This window comes from Dendropsophus ebraccatus, chromosome 6 (assembly GCF_027789765.1).
Source record: "Dendropsophus ebraccatus isolate aDenEbr1 chromosome 6, aDenEbr1.pat, whole genome shotgun sequence".
In the NCBI taxonomy this organism is placed as follows: Eukaryota; Metazoa; Chordata; class Amphibia; order Anura; family Hylidae; genus Dendropsophus; species Dendropsophus ebraccatus.
This window is the reverse complement of record NC_091459.1, coordinates 122,490,884-122,510,112: the sequence shown is the minus strand read 5'-3', so window position 1 is coordinate 122,510,112 and position 19,229 is coordinate 122,490,884. Positions and strand designations below refer to the sequence as shown.

Here is a 19,229-nt window from a genome sequence, read left to right as displayed (position 1 = left end):
CCTTAAAGGGATTCTGTCAGTAGGTTTATGCTGTCCTATCTAAGAGTAGTATACACTAGTGACAGAGAAGCTGAACAGAATGATGTATCACTTACATTGTTCTGTGCAGCTGATCCAGAGATATCCTCCTAAACAACATGGACAATAAGTAGTCCTCTCCATTATGTGCATAAGCCCAGTAGTCCTGGATATTTATGAGCTCCAGGCAACTCCGCCAACCAGCTGCTGATTGGCAGTTATCTATCCAAGGCAAGAATCCTATTTTCTTGCATATCAGCAGAACAGAATGATGATAAGCAATACACTCAACTGTTCAGCATTTCTGTCACTAGTTTATACTGCCCTCATTTAAGGTGGCATATACCTAGTGACAGATTCCCTTTAACTGCTTGATTTATTCCTGTAGGATTATTGGGCTCTGTACTGGGCGGGATATAACAGTATCTCTTGCTAATGTTCTTCATGTTATCACCCGTCTTACCAGTCACAACAAGCTACGCTCATCCTCTCCTACCTTTCCAGCCCCCAGTAACTCCTCCAGGACAGTGACAGGGAACCTTGTCTTTCCAGCTGTTGCAAAACTACAACTCCCATCATGCCTGGGCAGCCAGAGCTAAAGCATGATGGGAGTTGTAGTTTTGCAACAGCTGAAGAGCCAAGGTTCCCTACCCCTGCTCTAGGGATATAACTTTTTTTTTTTTTATGTCATCATCCCCGTTTACCATTGAAATCTTGTTACTTGCATTGTTCCCATTCAGTCACCAGTGACCAAGAGGGGATATATAGGAACCTTTCTTAAAGGGGCTGGCCACTTTAAAGTTGAAGTCCAGCGGAAATTTTTATTAAAGTATTGTATTGCTATACAAATGACCAATATAGACTTATTACAGGAAATGCTTATCAAGTGTTTTTTCCCTGCACTTACTACTGCATGATGGCTTCACTTCCTGGATAACATGGTGATGTCACTTGCTGGATAAATATGGTGATGTCACTTCCTGGATAACATGGTGATTTCATTTCCTGGATAAAATGGTGATATTACGACCCGACTTCCTGTGCAGGCTGAGGCTGCTGGAGAGGATGGTGGCAGAGTGATGCTCAGTGTCCCCCAGTGCCCTGTGTCCCCCTGCCATCATCCTCTCCAGCAGCCACAGCCTGCACAGGAAATCGGGTCGTGACATCACCATGTTATCCAGGAAGTGAAGCCTTGAAGCAGTAGTAAGTGCAGGGGAAAAAAGCACTTTATAAGCATTTCCCATAATAAGTCTATATTGCTAAAATATAACTTTTGAAGGGCAATGCAATACTTTAATAAAAATCTTTGCCGGACTTCTTGTTAAAGGAAAATAGTTCAGTGTATAGTATAAGTAGTGTACTTACAGCCCTTACTGACAGCAGCTCCCTGTGTGCCCCATAGAGTCAAAATCAGACTCCCCTCTTCCAGGCTGTGCTGTCCTGCTCTGTGGTGAGTCTGTCCATAAAATGGCCGACATGGAGGAACATGTAACCATGCCCTGCCCCCAGTGTCCACCACTGAGCCTTTATATGCCTATGGAGGGCACTAGGGGTGGGGCATGGTCACATGCTCCTCCATGTCGGCCATCTTATAGACATGATCACCACAGAGTAGGACAGCACAGCCTGAAGGAGAGGAGTCTGATTTTAGCTCTATGAGCTACACAGGGAGCTGCTGTCAGTATATACAGTGAGTACACAGGGAGCTGCTGTTAGTATATACAGTGAGTACACAGGGAGCTGCTGTTAGTATATACAGTGAGTACACAGGGAGCTGCTGGCAGTATATACAGTGAGTACACAGGGAGCTGCTGGCAGTAAATACAGTGAGTACACAGGGAGCTGCTGGCAGTATATACAGTGAGTACACAGGGAGCTGCTGTCAATATATACAGTGAGTACACAGGGAGCTGCTGTCAGTATATACAGTGAGTACACAGGGAGCTGCTGGCAGTATACAGTGAGTACACAGGGATCTGCTGTCAGTATATACAGTGAGTACACAGGGAGCTGCTGTCAGTATATACAGTGAGTACACAGGGATCTGCTGTCAGTATATACAGTGAGTACACAGGGAGCTGCTGGCAGTATATACAGTGAGTACACAGGGCGCTGCTGTCAGTATATACATTGAGTACACTTACTAACTGTACACTAAATTATTTTAATATAAACTGGCCAACCCCTTAACACTAACACCTCTCTTACTATCATTTCTTCCCTGTAAAACCTTCAGCGTTCTTCAGGAGTAAGGGATACAGTAACTTTCCTTCATGATATCGCCCCTTACCAATTTCCTGGCATCTGGATACCTTTTATTTCAGATGTCTGGTATATCCCACCTTCTGCTTATCTTACCTCCCGCTTTTACTAGATGCACCAGATTTACAGAACGCCATGAACCACTAGGATAAATCTGGAGCGTATGTAGAGTATCTGTCTACATTTTCCCCGTCTAGAATATAGTAAATTCCCCCAGGCCCCTCCGATCACACTCCACTCTAGTGTATCAGCTTCATCTGGCTTGTTCCTTTAAGTGGGACGTAACCGTTTATCGCTCATCATGTATTGTTCTACCAAGAGAGAAGAAAGTTCTGCCTGAGTTGCCTTTTCCATGTCAAGAAAGCCTCCCAGGGTTCTCTGGCATGAAATGAGGTCAGAAGATTTGGAGAGGAGGAGAGGAAGGCTTCGGTATTCTCCATGTGCCGCTCCGTTCACGTTGTGCTCCTGCTCAAACACATAGAAAAAAAGCCGGAATACTGATCCACAACCTGCGCGGTTTAATCCCAATGACTGAATAGGGTTGGGGATCTTAATTAACTCCTATAATCTTGTACGCTGTTTGCACCGCTGATAACGCTTTTCCTTGGATTGTGGAAATCGCACAGACGGAGACTAAATTGAGTCTAACACTGAGCTGTGCGGCTTATGGAGCCAATGAAAGAAACAGATACAAATCTCAGAGAGAGGAAGAAAAGCTTTATCTGTCCCCAGACAGATAGCCGAGCCAAGAAACCCATAGATCTTATGTAAAAGGCTTTGACTTCTCATGAGGGCGTGAACTATAGGTCTGCCATGGAATATAACCACTGCAGCAAATACATGTCGTATCCTATCAGTGTATATCAATAATTATCATGTACGGTGTCTTAAAGGGCATGTCCACCTCTAAGCATCATTCTACAATTCACACATAGAATTAATGTACATAACTACATTACATTAGTTATTAGCCTGTATTAAACTCCAGAGCTGCACTCACTATTCTGCTGGTGGGGTCACTGTGTACATACATTACATTACTTATCTTGTACTGATCCTGAGTTACATCCTGTATTATACTCCAGAGCTGTACTCACTATTCTGCTGGTGAGGTCACTGTGTACATTCATTACATTACTTATCCTGCACTGATCCCGAGTTACATCCTGTATTAGGCTATGTTCACGCTACGTAAAACTACGGCCGTTGTTGCCATCTGCAACAACGGCCGTCCTTATGCGGAGTGGAATATTGCCTTATCTGCTATGGGATCCCGGGCCAGAGCGTATACACATAGTATATGCTCCGGCCGGGATCCCATGCGGACCCGCAAATAACTGACATGTCAGTTTTCTGCGGCCGCAATTCAGTGAAATGCGGCCGTAGGAAACCCTATCAGTTCACACAATGAAGCGAGCGTCTCCGGACGCTTGCTTCATTGTGTGCTGTGTGAAGTTGTGATGCAGGCGCGTTCCGTGACCCGATCTCTTTACATAGTGTGAACATAGCCTTATACCACGAAGCTGCACTCACTATTCTGCTGGTGGGGTCACTGTGTACATACATTACATTACTTATCCTGTACTGATCCTGAGTTACATCCTGTATTAGGCTATGTTTACAACAACGGCCGTGATTATTACGAAAATATACTGTACGTCCCATTGCTGCCTATGGGATCCCAGCCGGAGCGTATACACATGGTAAACACTCTGGCCGGGATCCCTCGCGGCGCCGCAAACAACTGACATGTCAGTTTTCAATAAATAGCGGCCACAGAAACCCATGTCCGTGCACACTGTGTTTTTGCGTTTTCATTTTTTTCTCCTCGGGTTTAAAAGGCCATAGCACTTGCATTTTTTTCACCTACAGACCCACATAAGCCCTTATTTTTTGTGCAACTAATTGTACTTTCAAATGGCAGACTTAATTTTTGCATAAAATAAAAAAATTATATGCACAGTGAAATTAAAAATAAAACACAGTATTTTTTATTTGGGGTGGTTTTGTGTTTACCCCATGCGCCATATGGTAAAACCGACTTGTTAAGCATGTTCGGGTTGTTACCATTACAACGATACGTAACATGTATAACTTTTATATTATATGATGGGTTGTAAAAAATCAAAACCTTTAAAAAAAACAAAATGTTTGTAACGCCCGGAGTAGTGGATCCACTGGACCGGCACCAGCGATGGCACAAACCTCACCAGGGAGCGGAGTCTAAGGGGCCGCTGGTTTTCACCAGAGCCCGCCGCAAGGCGGGATGGACTTGCTGCGGCAGGCGACCCCCAGGTCGCTACCCCTGGCTTGGTTGCTGGTGTCGGCAGGCGAGGCGTGGCAGGAGATGGCACAGGCAATAGTCTGCAGATGAGAGAGCACGTGACAGGCTGGACACGGGAACAGGTGGAGTGACAGGGGAACAGGAACCAGGAACAGGGACTTGGGACCAGGTAACGGACAGGACTCAGGAACAGGGACTTGGGACCAGGTAACGGACAGGACACAGGAACAACAGGGAGCTGGGCCAAACGCTATGGGAAGCATGTAGAGGCTCCAACACAGGGAACAGGGCAAGCTGGGATTTATAGGGGAGTGATTAGGTGCAACTACCAATTAGGAGCGCACTGCCCCTTTAAATCTGAGACAGCCGGCGCGCGCGCGCCCTAGGAGGCGGGGACGCGCGCGCCGGCCGGCACAGCGGGAGACAGGAGCGTGGAGAGGTGAGGCGCCCCCCGGGGCCGAGGTGATAGCAGCGCCGGGTCCCCGACTATGGACACCGGCTGCTGCATGGGGCAGGAAGCGGTCGCGGCGGCGGCCCGGAACGCGGGACGCCGCCGCGGCTGTGACAGTACCCCCCCCCTTTGGCCTCCCCCTCTTTCTTGCCTGCAGATGGCACAGGAAGCCACAAAGTCTTTGACATCTTGAAACAAACTGGGCCACCAGTAGTGGCGAGAGATCCGTTGGCCGGTCTTACGGACTCCAGGGTGCCCGGCCTCCAACGAGGAATGACCCCACTTCAAAATACCTCTTTGAAGCGCAGGGTGAACATGAGTCTTTCCGGGGGGTACTCTCCGAAGCGAGGAGGTGACGACTGGTGCTAGGCGATCAGGCGGTAAAACATGGCAAGGGACTGTGGGTCTGTGGACGAGGACCTTCTGTAAGTTCTCCCGGTGGTGAGAGGACCCGACCTTAGTCTTGGGTACGGAGAGAGGGTACACCTCGGCAGAGAAGGCATCCGCCGAGTCTTGGTCTTCTGCCGGTAGGTCGGATAGAGGCTTGGCTGGGACAGGAAACGACATAGTACACTTGGTCTGAGGTGACCTGAGACACTGGTTGGAACAGTCCTGACCCCAACTGAGAATCTCCCCGGTTCTCCAGTCCAGTTGAGGGGCATGTTCTTGCAGCCACGGGAGTCCCAGGAGGACCGCGGGGGAAGAATGGGGCAGGACGTAGAAGGATATCTTTTCTTGATGTAAAGGACCCACCTGGAGGACTAAAGGTGCGGTCTGGTAGTACACACGGTCGGTAAGAATTTCGCCTGTGACCGAGGAGATAGTCAGGGGCCTGGCTAGTCGGGTCACGGGTAGCCGCCATCTTTGGACCAATGTTGCCGCAATAAAACTGCCTGCTGACCCAGAATCGAGGAAGGCAGTAGTCTGATGATTTCGTCCTGAGAGAGTCCGGATGGAAACTGGCATAGACAGACTTGGAATGGTGGCATTCACACCTAGGGACACCTGTCCCACCGGACCTAGGTGCGAGCATTTTCCGGATGTTTGGGGACGTAGGGGACATCCCAGCCGGAAGTGATCGGAACCCCCGCAATAGAGACAGAGATTCTGCTCCAGGCGCCGGATTCTTTCATCAGGCGTCAGGTGAGCCCGTTCCACCTGCATAGGAATCTCAGGAGAGGGTTGGGACATCGAAAGGTCAGGATTCTGGAAAACCGGCGCCAGCTGGGGATGGCGACGGGAACGGGTTAGTAAATGTTCATGCCGAACCTCCTCCTCCCTCTCCGAAAAACGAGTATCAACTCGGGTGGCCAGTAGAATGAGTTCGTTCAGGGAGGTAGGCAGGTCTCGGGCAGCGAGCACGTCTCTCACACGACTAGACAGGCCCTTCTTGAAGGTGGCCAATAGGGCGGCCTCGTTCCAGTCCAATTCGGCTGCCAGGGTGCGGAACTGGATGGCGTAGTCACCAACAGAGGAGCTGCCTTGAGAGAGGTTGAGGAGAGCAGTCTCGGCTGAAGAAGCACGGGCAGGTTCCTCAAAGACGGAGCGAAACTCGAATAGGAAGGCCCGGAGATTGGCAGCAACTGGATCATCACGGTCCCACAGTGGCGTGGCCCAGGCCAGGGCTCTACCTTCTAATAGGCTGATGATGAAAGCCACTTTAGAGCGCTCGGTGGAAAACTGACTACTCAAAAGTTCAAGTCAAGAGTCAAGAATCCTCTGCACAACTTAGAGTCCCCAGAGTACTTGCTTGGGAGGGCCAGTCGGAGTGAAGAAGAAGCGTCAGGAGGTGGTGTGCGCTGGGCAGTAGTCTGCTGCTGTAAGGCGGCAGTGAGTTGCTGGATCTGCTGTGACTGTCTCTGGATTTGTTGCGCCTGCTGAGTGACCACTCTGGCGACGTCACGGAGATCGGGCACCTCGCCGGGATCCATGGTTGGAGCCTACTGTAACGCCCGGAGTAGTGGATCCACTGGACCGGCACCAGCGATGGCACAAACCTCACCAGGGAGCGGAGTCTAAGGGGCCGCTGGTTTTCACCAGAGCCCGCCGCAAGGCGGGATGGACTTGCTGCGGCAGGCGACCCCCAGGTCGCTACCCCTGGCTTGGTTGCTGGTGTCGGCAGGCGAGGCGTGGCAGGAGATGGCACAGGCAATAGTCTGCAGATGAGAGAGCACGTGACAGGCTGGACACGGGAACAGGTGGAGTGACAGGGGAACAGGAACCAGGAACAGGGACTTGGGACCAGGTAACGGACAGGACTCAGGAACAGGGACTTGGGACCAGGTAACGGACAGGACACAGGAACAACAGGGAGCTGGGCCAAACGCTATGGGAAGCATGTAGAGGCTCCAACACAGGGAACAGGGCAAGCTGGGATTTATAGGGGAGTGATTAGGTGCAACTACCAATTAGGAGCGCACTGCCCCTTTAAATCTGAGACAGCCGGCGCGCGCGCGCCCTAGGAGGCGGGGACGCGCGCGCCGGCCGGCACAGCGGGAGACAGGAGCGTGGAGAGGTGAGGCGCCCCCCGGGGCCGAGGTGATAGCAGCGCCGGGTCCCCGACTATGGACACCGGCTGCTGCATGGGGCAGGAAGCGGTCGCGGCGGCGGCCCGGAACGCGGGCCGCCGCGGCTGTGACAGTGTTCTTCAAAATCGCTCTATTCCCAGGCTTATAGCGCTTTTATCCTTTGGTCTATGGAGCTGTTTGAGGTGTCATTTTTTGCGGCATGATCTGTACTTTCTATCGATACCTTATTTGCGTATATGCAACTTTTTGATTGCTTTTTATCACAATTTTTCTGGATTTGATGAGACCAAAAATGCGCAATTTTGCACTTTGGGATTTTTTGGCGCTTACGCAGTTTACTGTGCGAGATCAGAAATGTGATTAATTAATATTTCGGGCGATTACGCAAACGGCGATGTCAAATATATATATATTTTTTTTATTTATTTATAAAATGGGAAAAGGGGGCTAATTTAAACTTTTATTAGGGGACACTTTTTTTCCCACTAACAGTAATTAGAAGCCCCCTGGGGGACTTCTATATACACAGCACTGATCTCCCATTGAGATCAATGCTGTGTATATAATAGAGCCCGAATCCATGAGATCGCTGCTCTATTATAATGGTCTGCTGCAGATCATCTACATAGATTGCTGAGCCGGGATCAGTGTCATTCTCAGTACACCGATCGCATTGCGAGGGGGGGGGGGAGATCTGGCCACTAGACACCAGGTAGAGGGGGACACAAGACACATGTTTGACAGCTGCATCTAACTGTCATAATTAGCGGGCGCGGGCGATCGGTGGCACCCACTAATCGCCGCGGTCCCGTGCTGCAGTAAGCAGCCGGGATCGCGGCAGTTTAGACCGGAGCCATGGTGCGGCCACTCTCTGAACCTCCCCACCCCCCGTAGGACGTGCCAGTACGTCCTGCGAAGGGAAGGGGTTAATGAAGACAGACTATTGCATTGTGGGTGGGGGGTATTCTTCTTGTAATATTATTATCATCTATTATTATTATTATTATTATTATTATTATTATTATGTGACTATATTGAGATGTGATGTGATGTGAGGTGTTGTCTTCCTCTCGGGATCAGGAGAGGGTTTATATTTAACTCCTGTATTTTCTAGTTTTAAAAAACATGCAAATTCCCTTGGAGAATTTTACTTGCAGCTCATGATAAATTCACTGGAAATTGGTTGCCCCCAGAGTAGAATGTTACCTTTCACTTAGAGTCTGTAATAAGCTTTCCCTAAGGATCTCCGCAGCCTAATCTATTTGCAGAGTGTTTAACCTCCGCATAGAAAGTGTCTAATCAGACGGCAACCAATATGTAATGTAAAATCTCTGCATATATACAATACTGAGGCCACACGGTGTAAGAGATGTAAGATATGGGGCATCACATTTCCTGGAGATTCAGTTGTCATTGAGGTAGATGCAACGTACTGTATAATATAATACAGTGGGGCAAATTTATCAATGTATTCCATAGACTAATATTGTGTTCAAGACATTCACCATACCCACAGCTATCAGAAAGGGCCAACCCATACCTATCAGCAGACAGTCCCCATCTTTAAGAAAGAGCTGATCTAGACCGATCAAGCAGAGTCCACTCATACCTATCAGAAAGTAAACCCCCACCTATCAGAAGAAGACAACCCCTACCTAGCGGAAAAAGACAACCCCCACCTTTCAAAAAAGATGAACCCCCACCTATCAGAAAATGACACCCCCACCTAGCAGAAGACAACCCCATCCTATCAGAAAAAGACAACACCCACCTATCCGAAGAAGTAAACCCCCACCTATCGAAAAAAGACAACCCTCACCTTTTAGAGGACAACCCCCCACCTATCAGAAAAAAGATCCCCACCTCCCCCACCTATCAGAAGACAACCCCATTCTATCAGAAAAAGACAATCCCCACCTTTTAGAAGACAAACCCCACCTAGCAGAAAAAGACAACCTCCACCTATTAAAAGACAAACCCCACCAATCTGAAGAAGACAACCCCCACCTATCAGAAGAAGACAACCCCCACTTATCAGAAGAAGACACACCTACCTATCCGAAGCAGACAACCTCCATCTAGCTGACCCTCACCAGTCAGAATAAACTGTCAGAACAATCCAATCTACACCTATCAAAAGGAACCATCTACAACTATTCAAACACTCCTTCTGAATAAAACCACCAAAAAATCACCGTAATCCCTGTGACTAGTAATTGAGAATATTCTTTCTTGATTTGTATCCGTTAACCTTATAGAGAAATATACTGTGTTATCAGTCACAGGGAGTCCAGTGATTTCTGGTGTTGGTATTTAGAGGGAATATTATATATTTTTCTTTTAAATTGAGACTGATTTTTGAGGTGGAGGGAAATGGAAATGTGTTGCCCTTGGGCAATCTGTAAATAAGTGTATAATAAGAGGACCTACACCTAGCAGGCTTTTATGCAGCATCCTGGTTATATGCCATAGATGCCTTATATGAGAATAACCCTTTAAAAAGTAGCCAGGTCTAACTACTTTTTAAAGGGTTTTGTCTGGATCCATGTGCTCACCAGTAGGGGGCACTATTATAGTAAATAGTGCAGATGTAGTTTAGATGCTAAACAATATATGGGTCACCTATTAACCCTATCCTGTGATTAGGTAAATGTTACAGTGATGAGGGCCTATGCGGACCCCATTTAGCATAAGGAAACTTAGTATCCTGCCTATATAGGTATCTATAGGCCAAGTGAGTGAACAGGAGGTGTAAACAGGAGTAAAGGTGTAAACAGGAGTCTCACCCCTACAAGTAGATATTATAACCTGGAATACCCCTTTAAGCCGGGCCCCAGGCATACCTGGCTGTCAATCACAGTGATCTATCAGAGAACCCAAAAACAAGTGATGGATTTCCCTACAGTGCCACCACAGGGGAAAAGAAGAATTGCATGGTGCCCATATAACACATGTAAATGTCCGTTCCTCCAACACAAGAGACGGTCTTTGTAGCTGCAGATGACCCATTTAAAGGGACACTTCAGACAGGTGATCTGGATAGAGTTACTTGCAGAGAATACATAACTTATCACAGCTAAGGGCAATGCAAATAATCTCTGTATTGCAATGAATTTCTCTTAAGGTGGAATTTCCTTTCACAATATACAACCCCTTTTCCATTTGCGGCCCACTTTATTCTTAGTTAACTGCCAATTAGTTACATTAATCTTTTGATATTTGGATTTGTCTGAAATCTTTCTCTTTCGCTCCTCTGGCAGCGGTCTCCAGATAACTCATTATTTTGCTAAGCATGTTCATTACTCTTGATGTATTACCATCTCCTAGCATTGCGTAGTGTCGTGTAGTCAGGCAAATTGTAACAGAAGCCTAGGCATGGCCAAGATATTACTTGTACAGTAAATTAGAAGAAGGATTTAATAGCCCATGATGAGATTTAGTATGATAAGTTTACAACTGTGAAACGCGTCGGTGCATCACATTTGTTGTCAGCCAATAGGGGAATTCCACAACTCTGTATTGTCATCATATGTGGAGAATTATAATAGAGGGGGATTTTTGGTAGGTACTGGGGGGGGGGGTTGCTCTATTATATTAGTATCATTACTAGATTTGCTAAATAAAGTGAACATGTTTTTGTAATTTTCTGTTATTTATTGGGTATATTCTTGTGCGAAAAATCTTATGTCCTTTATATATCTTTATAGTGTTTGAACTCTCTTTCCCAATACATAGCCAAAGTTTTGTTAAAAAAAAAGAAAAAAAAGGCACATTTTATTCAAGTTTTGCAATTTTTATTATGTTTTTGCTCTTTTTTTGTGTAAAATCAGCAGAAAGAGGAAGGGTGTTTAACACAGAGCACAGAGATTATTATAATTGTTCTTTATATAGCACCAAGATATTCCACCGCTCTTTATAATTATATATATATATTGCTAGTACTCACATTGCCATAGCTAGAGTCAGGGTTTATGTCCTCTTAGATTTAGGCAAGTTTTTTGTCTTTTTCTGAATAAACACAGTATGAATTTACTGGAAGTACTCTAACGTTACGACGTGTCTGTCAACACTATCCTGCATCGCCATCTGATGGCCAAACTGAAAAATACACATCTATTTCTTTTCCATTAGACAGCTCATCGTTGGGGTGGATGTTTTTGGATTTAAAGGGCTTGTGTTTTCCTGGCTTCTAAAACTAATAACACCCCTCCCCTCCCCCCCCCCCCCCATTTATTATAGGCCATAGCTAATCAGTTGGGGTGTCTGGACCCCCAGAGATCTAATAAAACCTTTAAAAGTGTCAGAACCTGCATGGACCGATAGAAAAGATAGAGATGATAGATAGATAGATAGATAGATAGATAGATAGATAGATAGATAGAGGAATACCCCTTTAGTACACTTATAGATTGATCTTTTCCCATTGATATCAGTTTGTTATAAGAGCAGTAGAACAGGAAAAAGGTTGTCAGCTCACCCACTCAGCCTTGCTTCACCTGATGTGTGGATCTCCGTGATGTGGAAGCTCGCGGGTACTAGTATTGGAGACCGCAGCCCAAATCATCCATGATAAGAAAAAATGTGTTCGTCCGCAGCTTCATAAAATTCAATGGCTTTATTCAACGTCACAAAACATAAATAACAAGTGGTTTAAAAACACGCGTGTTTTTAAACCACTTGTTATTTATGTTTTGTGACGTTGAATAAAGCCATTGAATTTTATGAAGCTGCGGACGAACACATTTTTTCTTATCATAGTTTGTTATAAGGCCCTGACTAATTTACTAAGATACAAATAACCCTATAAAAAAAATTTTTTTGATTCCTGTCGATAGTGACCTTTTTTTTTTCTTTTATATTTTCTCTAGATACATCCGAACCATGTACCTGGGCATTCAGAGCCAGAGGCAAAAAGAACATCAACGTCGGTTTTATTGGGCTATGATGTATGAATATGCAGATGTCAACATGTTACGCCTCCTGGAGACCTTCCTTGAGAGCGCCCCCCAACTGGTGCTACAACTCTGCATAATGATACAGAAGAACCGTGCGGACACACTTCCATGTAAGTAGATTGAGGTACTATCTCAAAGGGCAAGAACAAGAGGATGCCAAAAAAGCAGCAACTGTAAAAATTATGAATTAGTATCCTCTCGGTTACTACTTGATTCACTTAGAAGTCAACTCTATTCTTGGGATTAGTGGGGATCCCAGCTAGTTATTTCCTATTCTGTGGATAAGAGAAACAGATGACTGATCTCAGGGAGACCAGCCAAATGATAACACTGCTGGCTGCTAGTAAAAGCGCTCAATGCAGTGAAATCATAGGTGCATTGCCCCCTGGGAAACATGAATATGCAAAAGAAGAGCCTGTGGAGCCTCATCGAAGAGTCTCAAAACACAGGACTAGCCAGATATCCCTCCGGGAAGGACCCAGCCAAGGGGTGACTCCTGTAAGGAAACCACCAAATCCACCATATTAAGTGGCCCTATAAGTCAATGTAATGACAAGGGAAAAACCGAGAGCCACTTAATATGGTGGTTTCCTTACAGGAGCCACCCCTTCCTATTCGATGAGGCTCCACGGCCTCTTCTTTTGCCTATCCTGTGGATAGGAGATCATGTTTCATCTTGGAACAAGAAAAGCACAGCACCATTCCTGACCTCATTCATCTTCATTCACTTCAATGGAGCTGAGCTTCAAAACCCACACCCAAACTATGGACAGGGGTGGTGCTGTTTCTGGAAGAACGCGACCATGTTTTTTTTAAGGTTAAATAACCCCTTTAGGTCTCTAAACCATACAGCCTAAGAAATTAGAGAGTTGTCAATTACTAAGCAAATCTTTTCAACAGAACATTGAATTGTTTAGGGGCCTAGATGACAACTTACCGAACGTCTAAACTTGAGATCCATGTTAAATGTTCTTGAGACTTAAAGGGTTACTTTGGTCCAAAGTATTGTAACTCCATTTACATAACTGGGTTATGTTGTCTCAGAGACGAGCCTTGTCATTGTGTGGCCACCATGGCTTTCTGACAACTGAGTTTGCCTATATCTGGGGTCATGTAGTGTTATATGCTGGCCATTCAGATAAATGGCTGTCTGTGTCATGCTAGGACAGCTTCTGTCTAGTAGAACAGGAGACAATCTTATTGAATGTCTTTGTAGTCTGGCTCACATATGATATCCCGCTATGATATCCATATGCCCTAACTCAACCCTTACATTGCAATGGATTTCCACACATTGGGAAACTGGTAATCTGCTGTCCTACCCAACATCAGAGGACTGTTTTGTGAGATCTGTACTATGGTTTAGTCTGGCGGTTTGACACTACAAACCGTCAAATAATAAATACAGATGGCTGAAGAAGATTGGTTGGATACAGCCCTAGGGAGTCCTGGAAAACATGAATACAGCCTATGGCCTATGGCTATATCCATGTTTTTTCTGACTCCCTAGGGCTGAAATAATGACCCTCCTCAGAAGTATCCCCCAAAATTTCACCAAAAGTCCTGATTTCAGAATGAATTTAGCCAAAAATGGCATCCATGGGATTCTTGGAAGGTGAAATCTCTGCTAACCGAGCAGCACATAAAGGCTGTTTTCATATTTAAGAGTAACATCTTTTGGGAAAGTGTTCTGTGACCTGAGCAATCAAAAGAAAACATGTTGGGGAAACATTGGTCTTGTTATAGCTGGAGAACCTGTCATCACTTTCATGTTGCCCGAACCACAAATCATCAGGATGGTCTTCTGTGGTGGGTCTCCTCCTCCACTCTTTAGTCTTGATTGATAGAGTGCCCCCCTTGTATATCTATCCATTAAGGTCAGCAAAGCAGGGAGAACCAACAGTGACCACCCCGGTGACTCTGTAGTTCAGGCCTGATGACAGGTTTTAAAGGGGTTATCCAAAGAGCAGAAAAGGTCCTACCTCTCCTGCTCTGCAGCGCTCCGCTTCTGCCCGTCTGTGTTTATAACTTTTGCAGAAAAGAGGGGGGAGGGAGCATGCTGTGGGTATTGCGAGAAGGCTAAACCACACTCGCACGCAATGCCCAATAGCTATCTGCAATTGCCCGCAACTTGCTCCTGCCCCTCTCTTGTCCAGGTAAGTTATCAGCACAGACATGAAGAGGTCCTTTTCTGCTCTCTGTATAACCCCTTTAATGTTCAGGAGCAGGGACTCTTATCCTTGACCGTCATCCCTCCCTGCTCCTGTTCTCCATCCAAGAAAAAGAATCCAATTTTTTAAAAAAATATTTAGAAAATTTTAAAAAATTTTTAGAAAATTTGGAGGGAAATAAATTCTGATTAAATTTATTTGCTCATCTCTAGAGATTTCCATACTGCATTTTACGCAATATGCTTAGAAGATGCAAAATTTTTTTGTATCCTTTCATTGTGTGTTTTCTTTTTTTTTTTAACTTGTAACTGGAGACTTTATTGTAATGCTTTTTTATCCTTGTTTCTTCTGTCCTTATGATAAGCAATAAAAACATTGAAAAATAATAGACCCTGGCATACCTAGGCAAGCTAAACAACAGAATTCAATCATGCAGTCACCGCTCCCTGTAGACAGAAGGTAGAGAACTGCCTGTGACAATGTGATAGTCTGGTGACAAAGAGAGGCAGGCAGTAATGGAGGAGGTGGGGGTATCTCCTCATAGATGGCATGTAGTCATAGAACGTTCATCGAAACATAAATATGAGAAAAGTACTATCACTACACTTGGTAAAAATGACAAAAAAAAAATCTATGTGGCTCCCCAACTAGTAGTAGAGATTCTATTATATAAGCAAGAGCAGCATACCGTATAAGCAAGTTCCTCGGACGACTCTGCTTTCCAGACCATTGTGAAGACTGGGTTAAAGTGTTACTGTTGTTAAAACTTTTAAAATCTAAATCAACAGTAGATGTGATATAAAGCAAGTTTGCAATTTACATTCATTATTTTTTTGTTTAGTTATCATGGAGAACACAGCACTTCCTGTTTTCTGACAGTTTTTTTCTCAAGAAACAGAAAAAGTACAGCTTTGTTTTACAGCATAAAAACAACAAAAAAATAATGAATGCATATTGTAAACTTTCTTTATATCACATCTACTGTCGATTTAGATTTTGAAAGTTATAACGACAATGACACTTTAAGGGCGGTCTATGATAATGTTGGTAGGGTAAGGGATACATCCCACATTTACAACTGCTTAAATTCTTTCTTTGACATGTAATGATCCCAATCTTTCTATTTATCATAGTGATGACTTCTCATCTATGAGTTTCTGTTTGCTGTCATCTTCCAGTCCTACAACAAAGGCTGAAATGATCCCATGGTAATCTTGTTACTTGACATGTGGTCCAGAGTAGGATCGGACCATGTAAGCCGGATTTTGTTATTTCTAAGGTGCTATAACCTTACATACAGTAAATGTTCTTTGTTGAGTATTACTAAACACAGGAGACGACGTTAGGGATGTATAGGCTTATTGTGGTCTACATACTGTAGATGGGGGAGAGTAGAGGCCCAGGCCCGGACCATGACTAGCTGTATGGAGTCACATAGGTTTTGAAGCAGGATTTGATCAGTATAGGTGGTGCAGCACGAATACTGCCGTTTATCACCTACGCCACAGGCCGATCTCCAGGTAACGTCCAGCATGCAGATATTGTAAACACCATTTTGAGGTGAATTTGAAATTTTAATCAATGGTTCTCAGACATATTGGTGTCCTCTCACCTACTTTCTTTCTCTGTAACATTTGTCTCACAGAAAGTAAAATCTATTTACCAATACTTGGGGGTTTTGACCACAAAGGTAAACGAAGTAGAAGCTGACATATCTAGATTTACATGCAAAGAATACTGGTGGTGCTCTAAGGCAGCTACTTAAAGGGGTTGTGCGCTTTGTAGAAGGGTCCCTTGAAATATGTTGATAGTTGTTGTACGTGACAGATCTACTGGATGGAACAGCACAGACCTCCTGCTATTCCTTGTTCAGAGCCGTATACTGTGCACTGTACAGCTTTTTACAGATTACAGTATATAATGGACACTGCTTAAAGTGGTACTCCAGCTTGAGAAAACTTTGATATAGTGCTGCAATTATATAGAAAATAATAAAGCAGCTGTTCTTACCTCGCCGTGCTCCCACTTCTGCTGGCACTTCCGAGCCTTGCAGTGACAGCCAATTACTGACTGAGTTGGGACAGCGCCATGGCCAGTGATTAGCCACCACTGTCTGTCTCAAAAGTGGTGGCGGGACCATTCATTGGGGGACCCAGGGGGAGACCAGGAGAGTGCAGTAAAGTGAGAACGGCTTCTTTATTAATTTCTATATCACTTCAGCACTATATCAAAAGTTTTCTCACACAGGAGTGCCCCTTTAAAGGAGCATAGAGGCTGTATTACATGACCCGAGCCAAGCTCATTGATTGAGCCTATTGCATCGCTTTATGGTCTTGTGGCCAGGGCTGTATGAACAATCTCTTTTTGCTTAAAATTCGGCCACAGATCCCCTATTAAATTGGCAGATTTTCAGCCAACAACTTATTTTTTTGATGTGTCAGAATTGAGCGATCAGCTGACGAGTGAGCTTGTTCGTTGGTTGATCGCAGGCATCGCAATTTGGCATTACACCAATATCCATTCAAATCACTGGGTTCTCTGAGTAATGCAAGAAAAAATAGGTCCTCCAGAGTGAGAGACGCTCTTTGTAACTGATCCCAACTCTATTAAAGGGGTTATCCAGTGCTACAAAAACATGGCCCCTTTCTTTCAGACGCAACAAAACTCTTGTCTCCAGTTCAGGTGCTGTTTGCAATTAAGTGCCATTCACTTCAATGGAACAGAGCAGCAAAACCCCGCCCAGGCTGGAGACAAGAGTGGGGCTGTCTCTGGAAGAAAGTGGGCATGTTTTTGTGGTGCTGGATAACCCCTTTAACTCCCTAATGGGGAAATTTGAAAGAGGTTTCTAAGCAGGACAACCGTTTTAAATGGTCCTTGTTTCAGGAACTGAAAAAAAAAAGTGAATGTATTAGTTATTCTATATGAATCTTTTTCACTAACCTTTGTTGTTTCACTACTTTCTGGCAGGTGTTTCCTCTGTGGCTTCCCTGATGTCCCTAGCTTGGGTGCTAGCCTCCTATCACAAGCTCCTTCGGGACTCCCGGGATGATAAGAAGAGCATGAGCTACAGAGGAGCACTTATTCATCTCTTCTGGCGACTTTTCACCATATCATCCCGAGTTATATCTTTTGCCCTTTTTGCTTCAATCTTCCAGCTCTACTTTGGGATCTTTGTAGTAGTCCACTGGTGTGTCATGGCCTTCTGGATCATTCATGGTGGGACAGACTTCTGTATGTCCAAATGGGAGGAGGTCCTCTTCAACATGGTGGTAGGAATTGTGTACATTTTTTGCTGGTTTAACGTCAAGGAAGGCCGGACTCGATATAGAATGTTTGCTTATTATACTGTTATTCTTACAGAGAATGCTGCCTTGACGTTCCTATGGTATGTCTACAGAGACCCTAACACAACTGACTCCTATGCCGTGCCAGCACTGTGTTGTGTTTTTCTTAGTTTCGCAGCCGGGATTGCATTCATGCTTCTCTATTATGGTGTACTGCATCCCATGGGGCCACGAGCTAAGATATTTGCCAGCTCCTGTTGCGCCGAGCTGCTCTGGGGCATTCCTTTGCCCCCTGATGTTGAGCCCATGGCACCCCAAACCCCTGGGCACCGGGGGGCCCAGGCAACGCCCACCAGAGCGGTGGCGGAGCAACAGGACGATCTAGCAGCTGACACATGCTTGCCCGTTTTCCAGGTGAGACCAATGGTGCCATCTACTCCATCTGGGCGCCCTTATTACCCAGAGGGGCCCCTCATAAAGATTGACATGCCAAGAAAACGATACCCAGCTTGGGATGCTCATTTTGTTGACAGACGATTAAGAAGGACTATCAACATTCTTCAATATGTCACCCCCACAGCTGTAGGTATAAGATATAGAGACGGTCCTCTCTTGTACGAGCTTCTCCAGTACGAGTCTTCTCTCTAATGCTCCAAACCCAGAGGAACCTTATTTTTGTTTACGAGAAACACAGCTCATTGGGGGAAAAAAATAACACAAAGAGAGAGCTTGTCCCAAGCTTCATTTATGGTCGCTATATGTATACAAAGATATCCTCTATGTTTTGTAAGTAAAAACAAAAAAAAGAAGACTAACCTTTGGTGTTTTACACACAAGAAACAGTATTGAAACATCCACGCTACTATCCAGGGTGAAGAAAAAAAAAGTCTCCGCTCTGTATTTTATACATTATACACCAAGTGTAGAGAATTCATGGGACTGGTGCTGATAGAACAAACTAACCTTCAACTGCCTTATGCCCTTTGGTGCTGAGTTTCATTAACTACTGTCACCTCTCTAATGCAAAACCGGTGGTTATTCAGTCAAGAAAGCGATGAAGCCTTTTCTCGTCTGACTACTTTTATGAGGTCAAGGTGCGGAACAATGCTGAGACGGAACGTGACCGACGTGTCGTCTCACACCAGGGATATATGGGACCTGACTCTTGCTTAACCCTTTCACTGTTGGCCTCTCCCAAAACAGCCAAAGGGTTAACAAGGAACGGGATCTCGGAAAGGCGCTATGTGATGGTCAGCTGTATTCTGCTTGCACTGAA

The 19,229-nt window shown here is 45.2% G+C and overlaps 1 protein-coding gene across 1 annotated transcript in view; it reads left to right on the top strand.

Annotated features, from left to right (window-relative positions):
* Positions 1-18,601, top strand: part of XKR6 (XK related 6) — a 158,037-nt gene extending 139,436 nt beyond the window's left edge. Inside the window, exons 2-3 of the mRNA XM_069975814.1 lie at positions 12,412-12,608; positions 17,637-18,601. Of these exons, the coding sequence (XP_069831915.1) occupies positions 12,412-12,608; positions 17,637-18,601 (1,162 nt within the window). The remainder of the gene's footprint in view (positions 1-12,411; positions 12,609-17,636) is intronic.
* Positions 18,602-19,229: the final 628 nt, after the last annotated feature.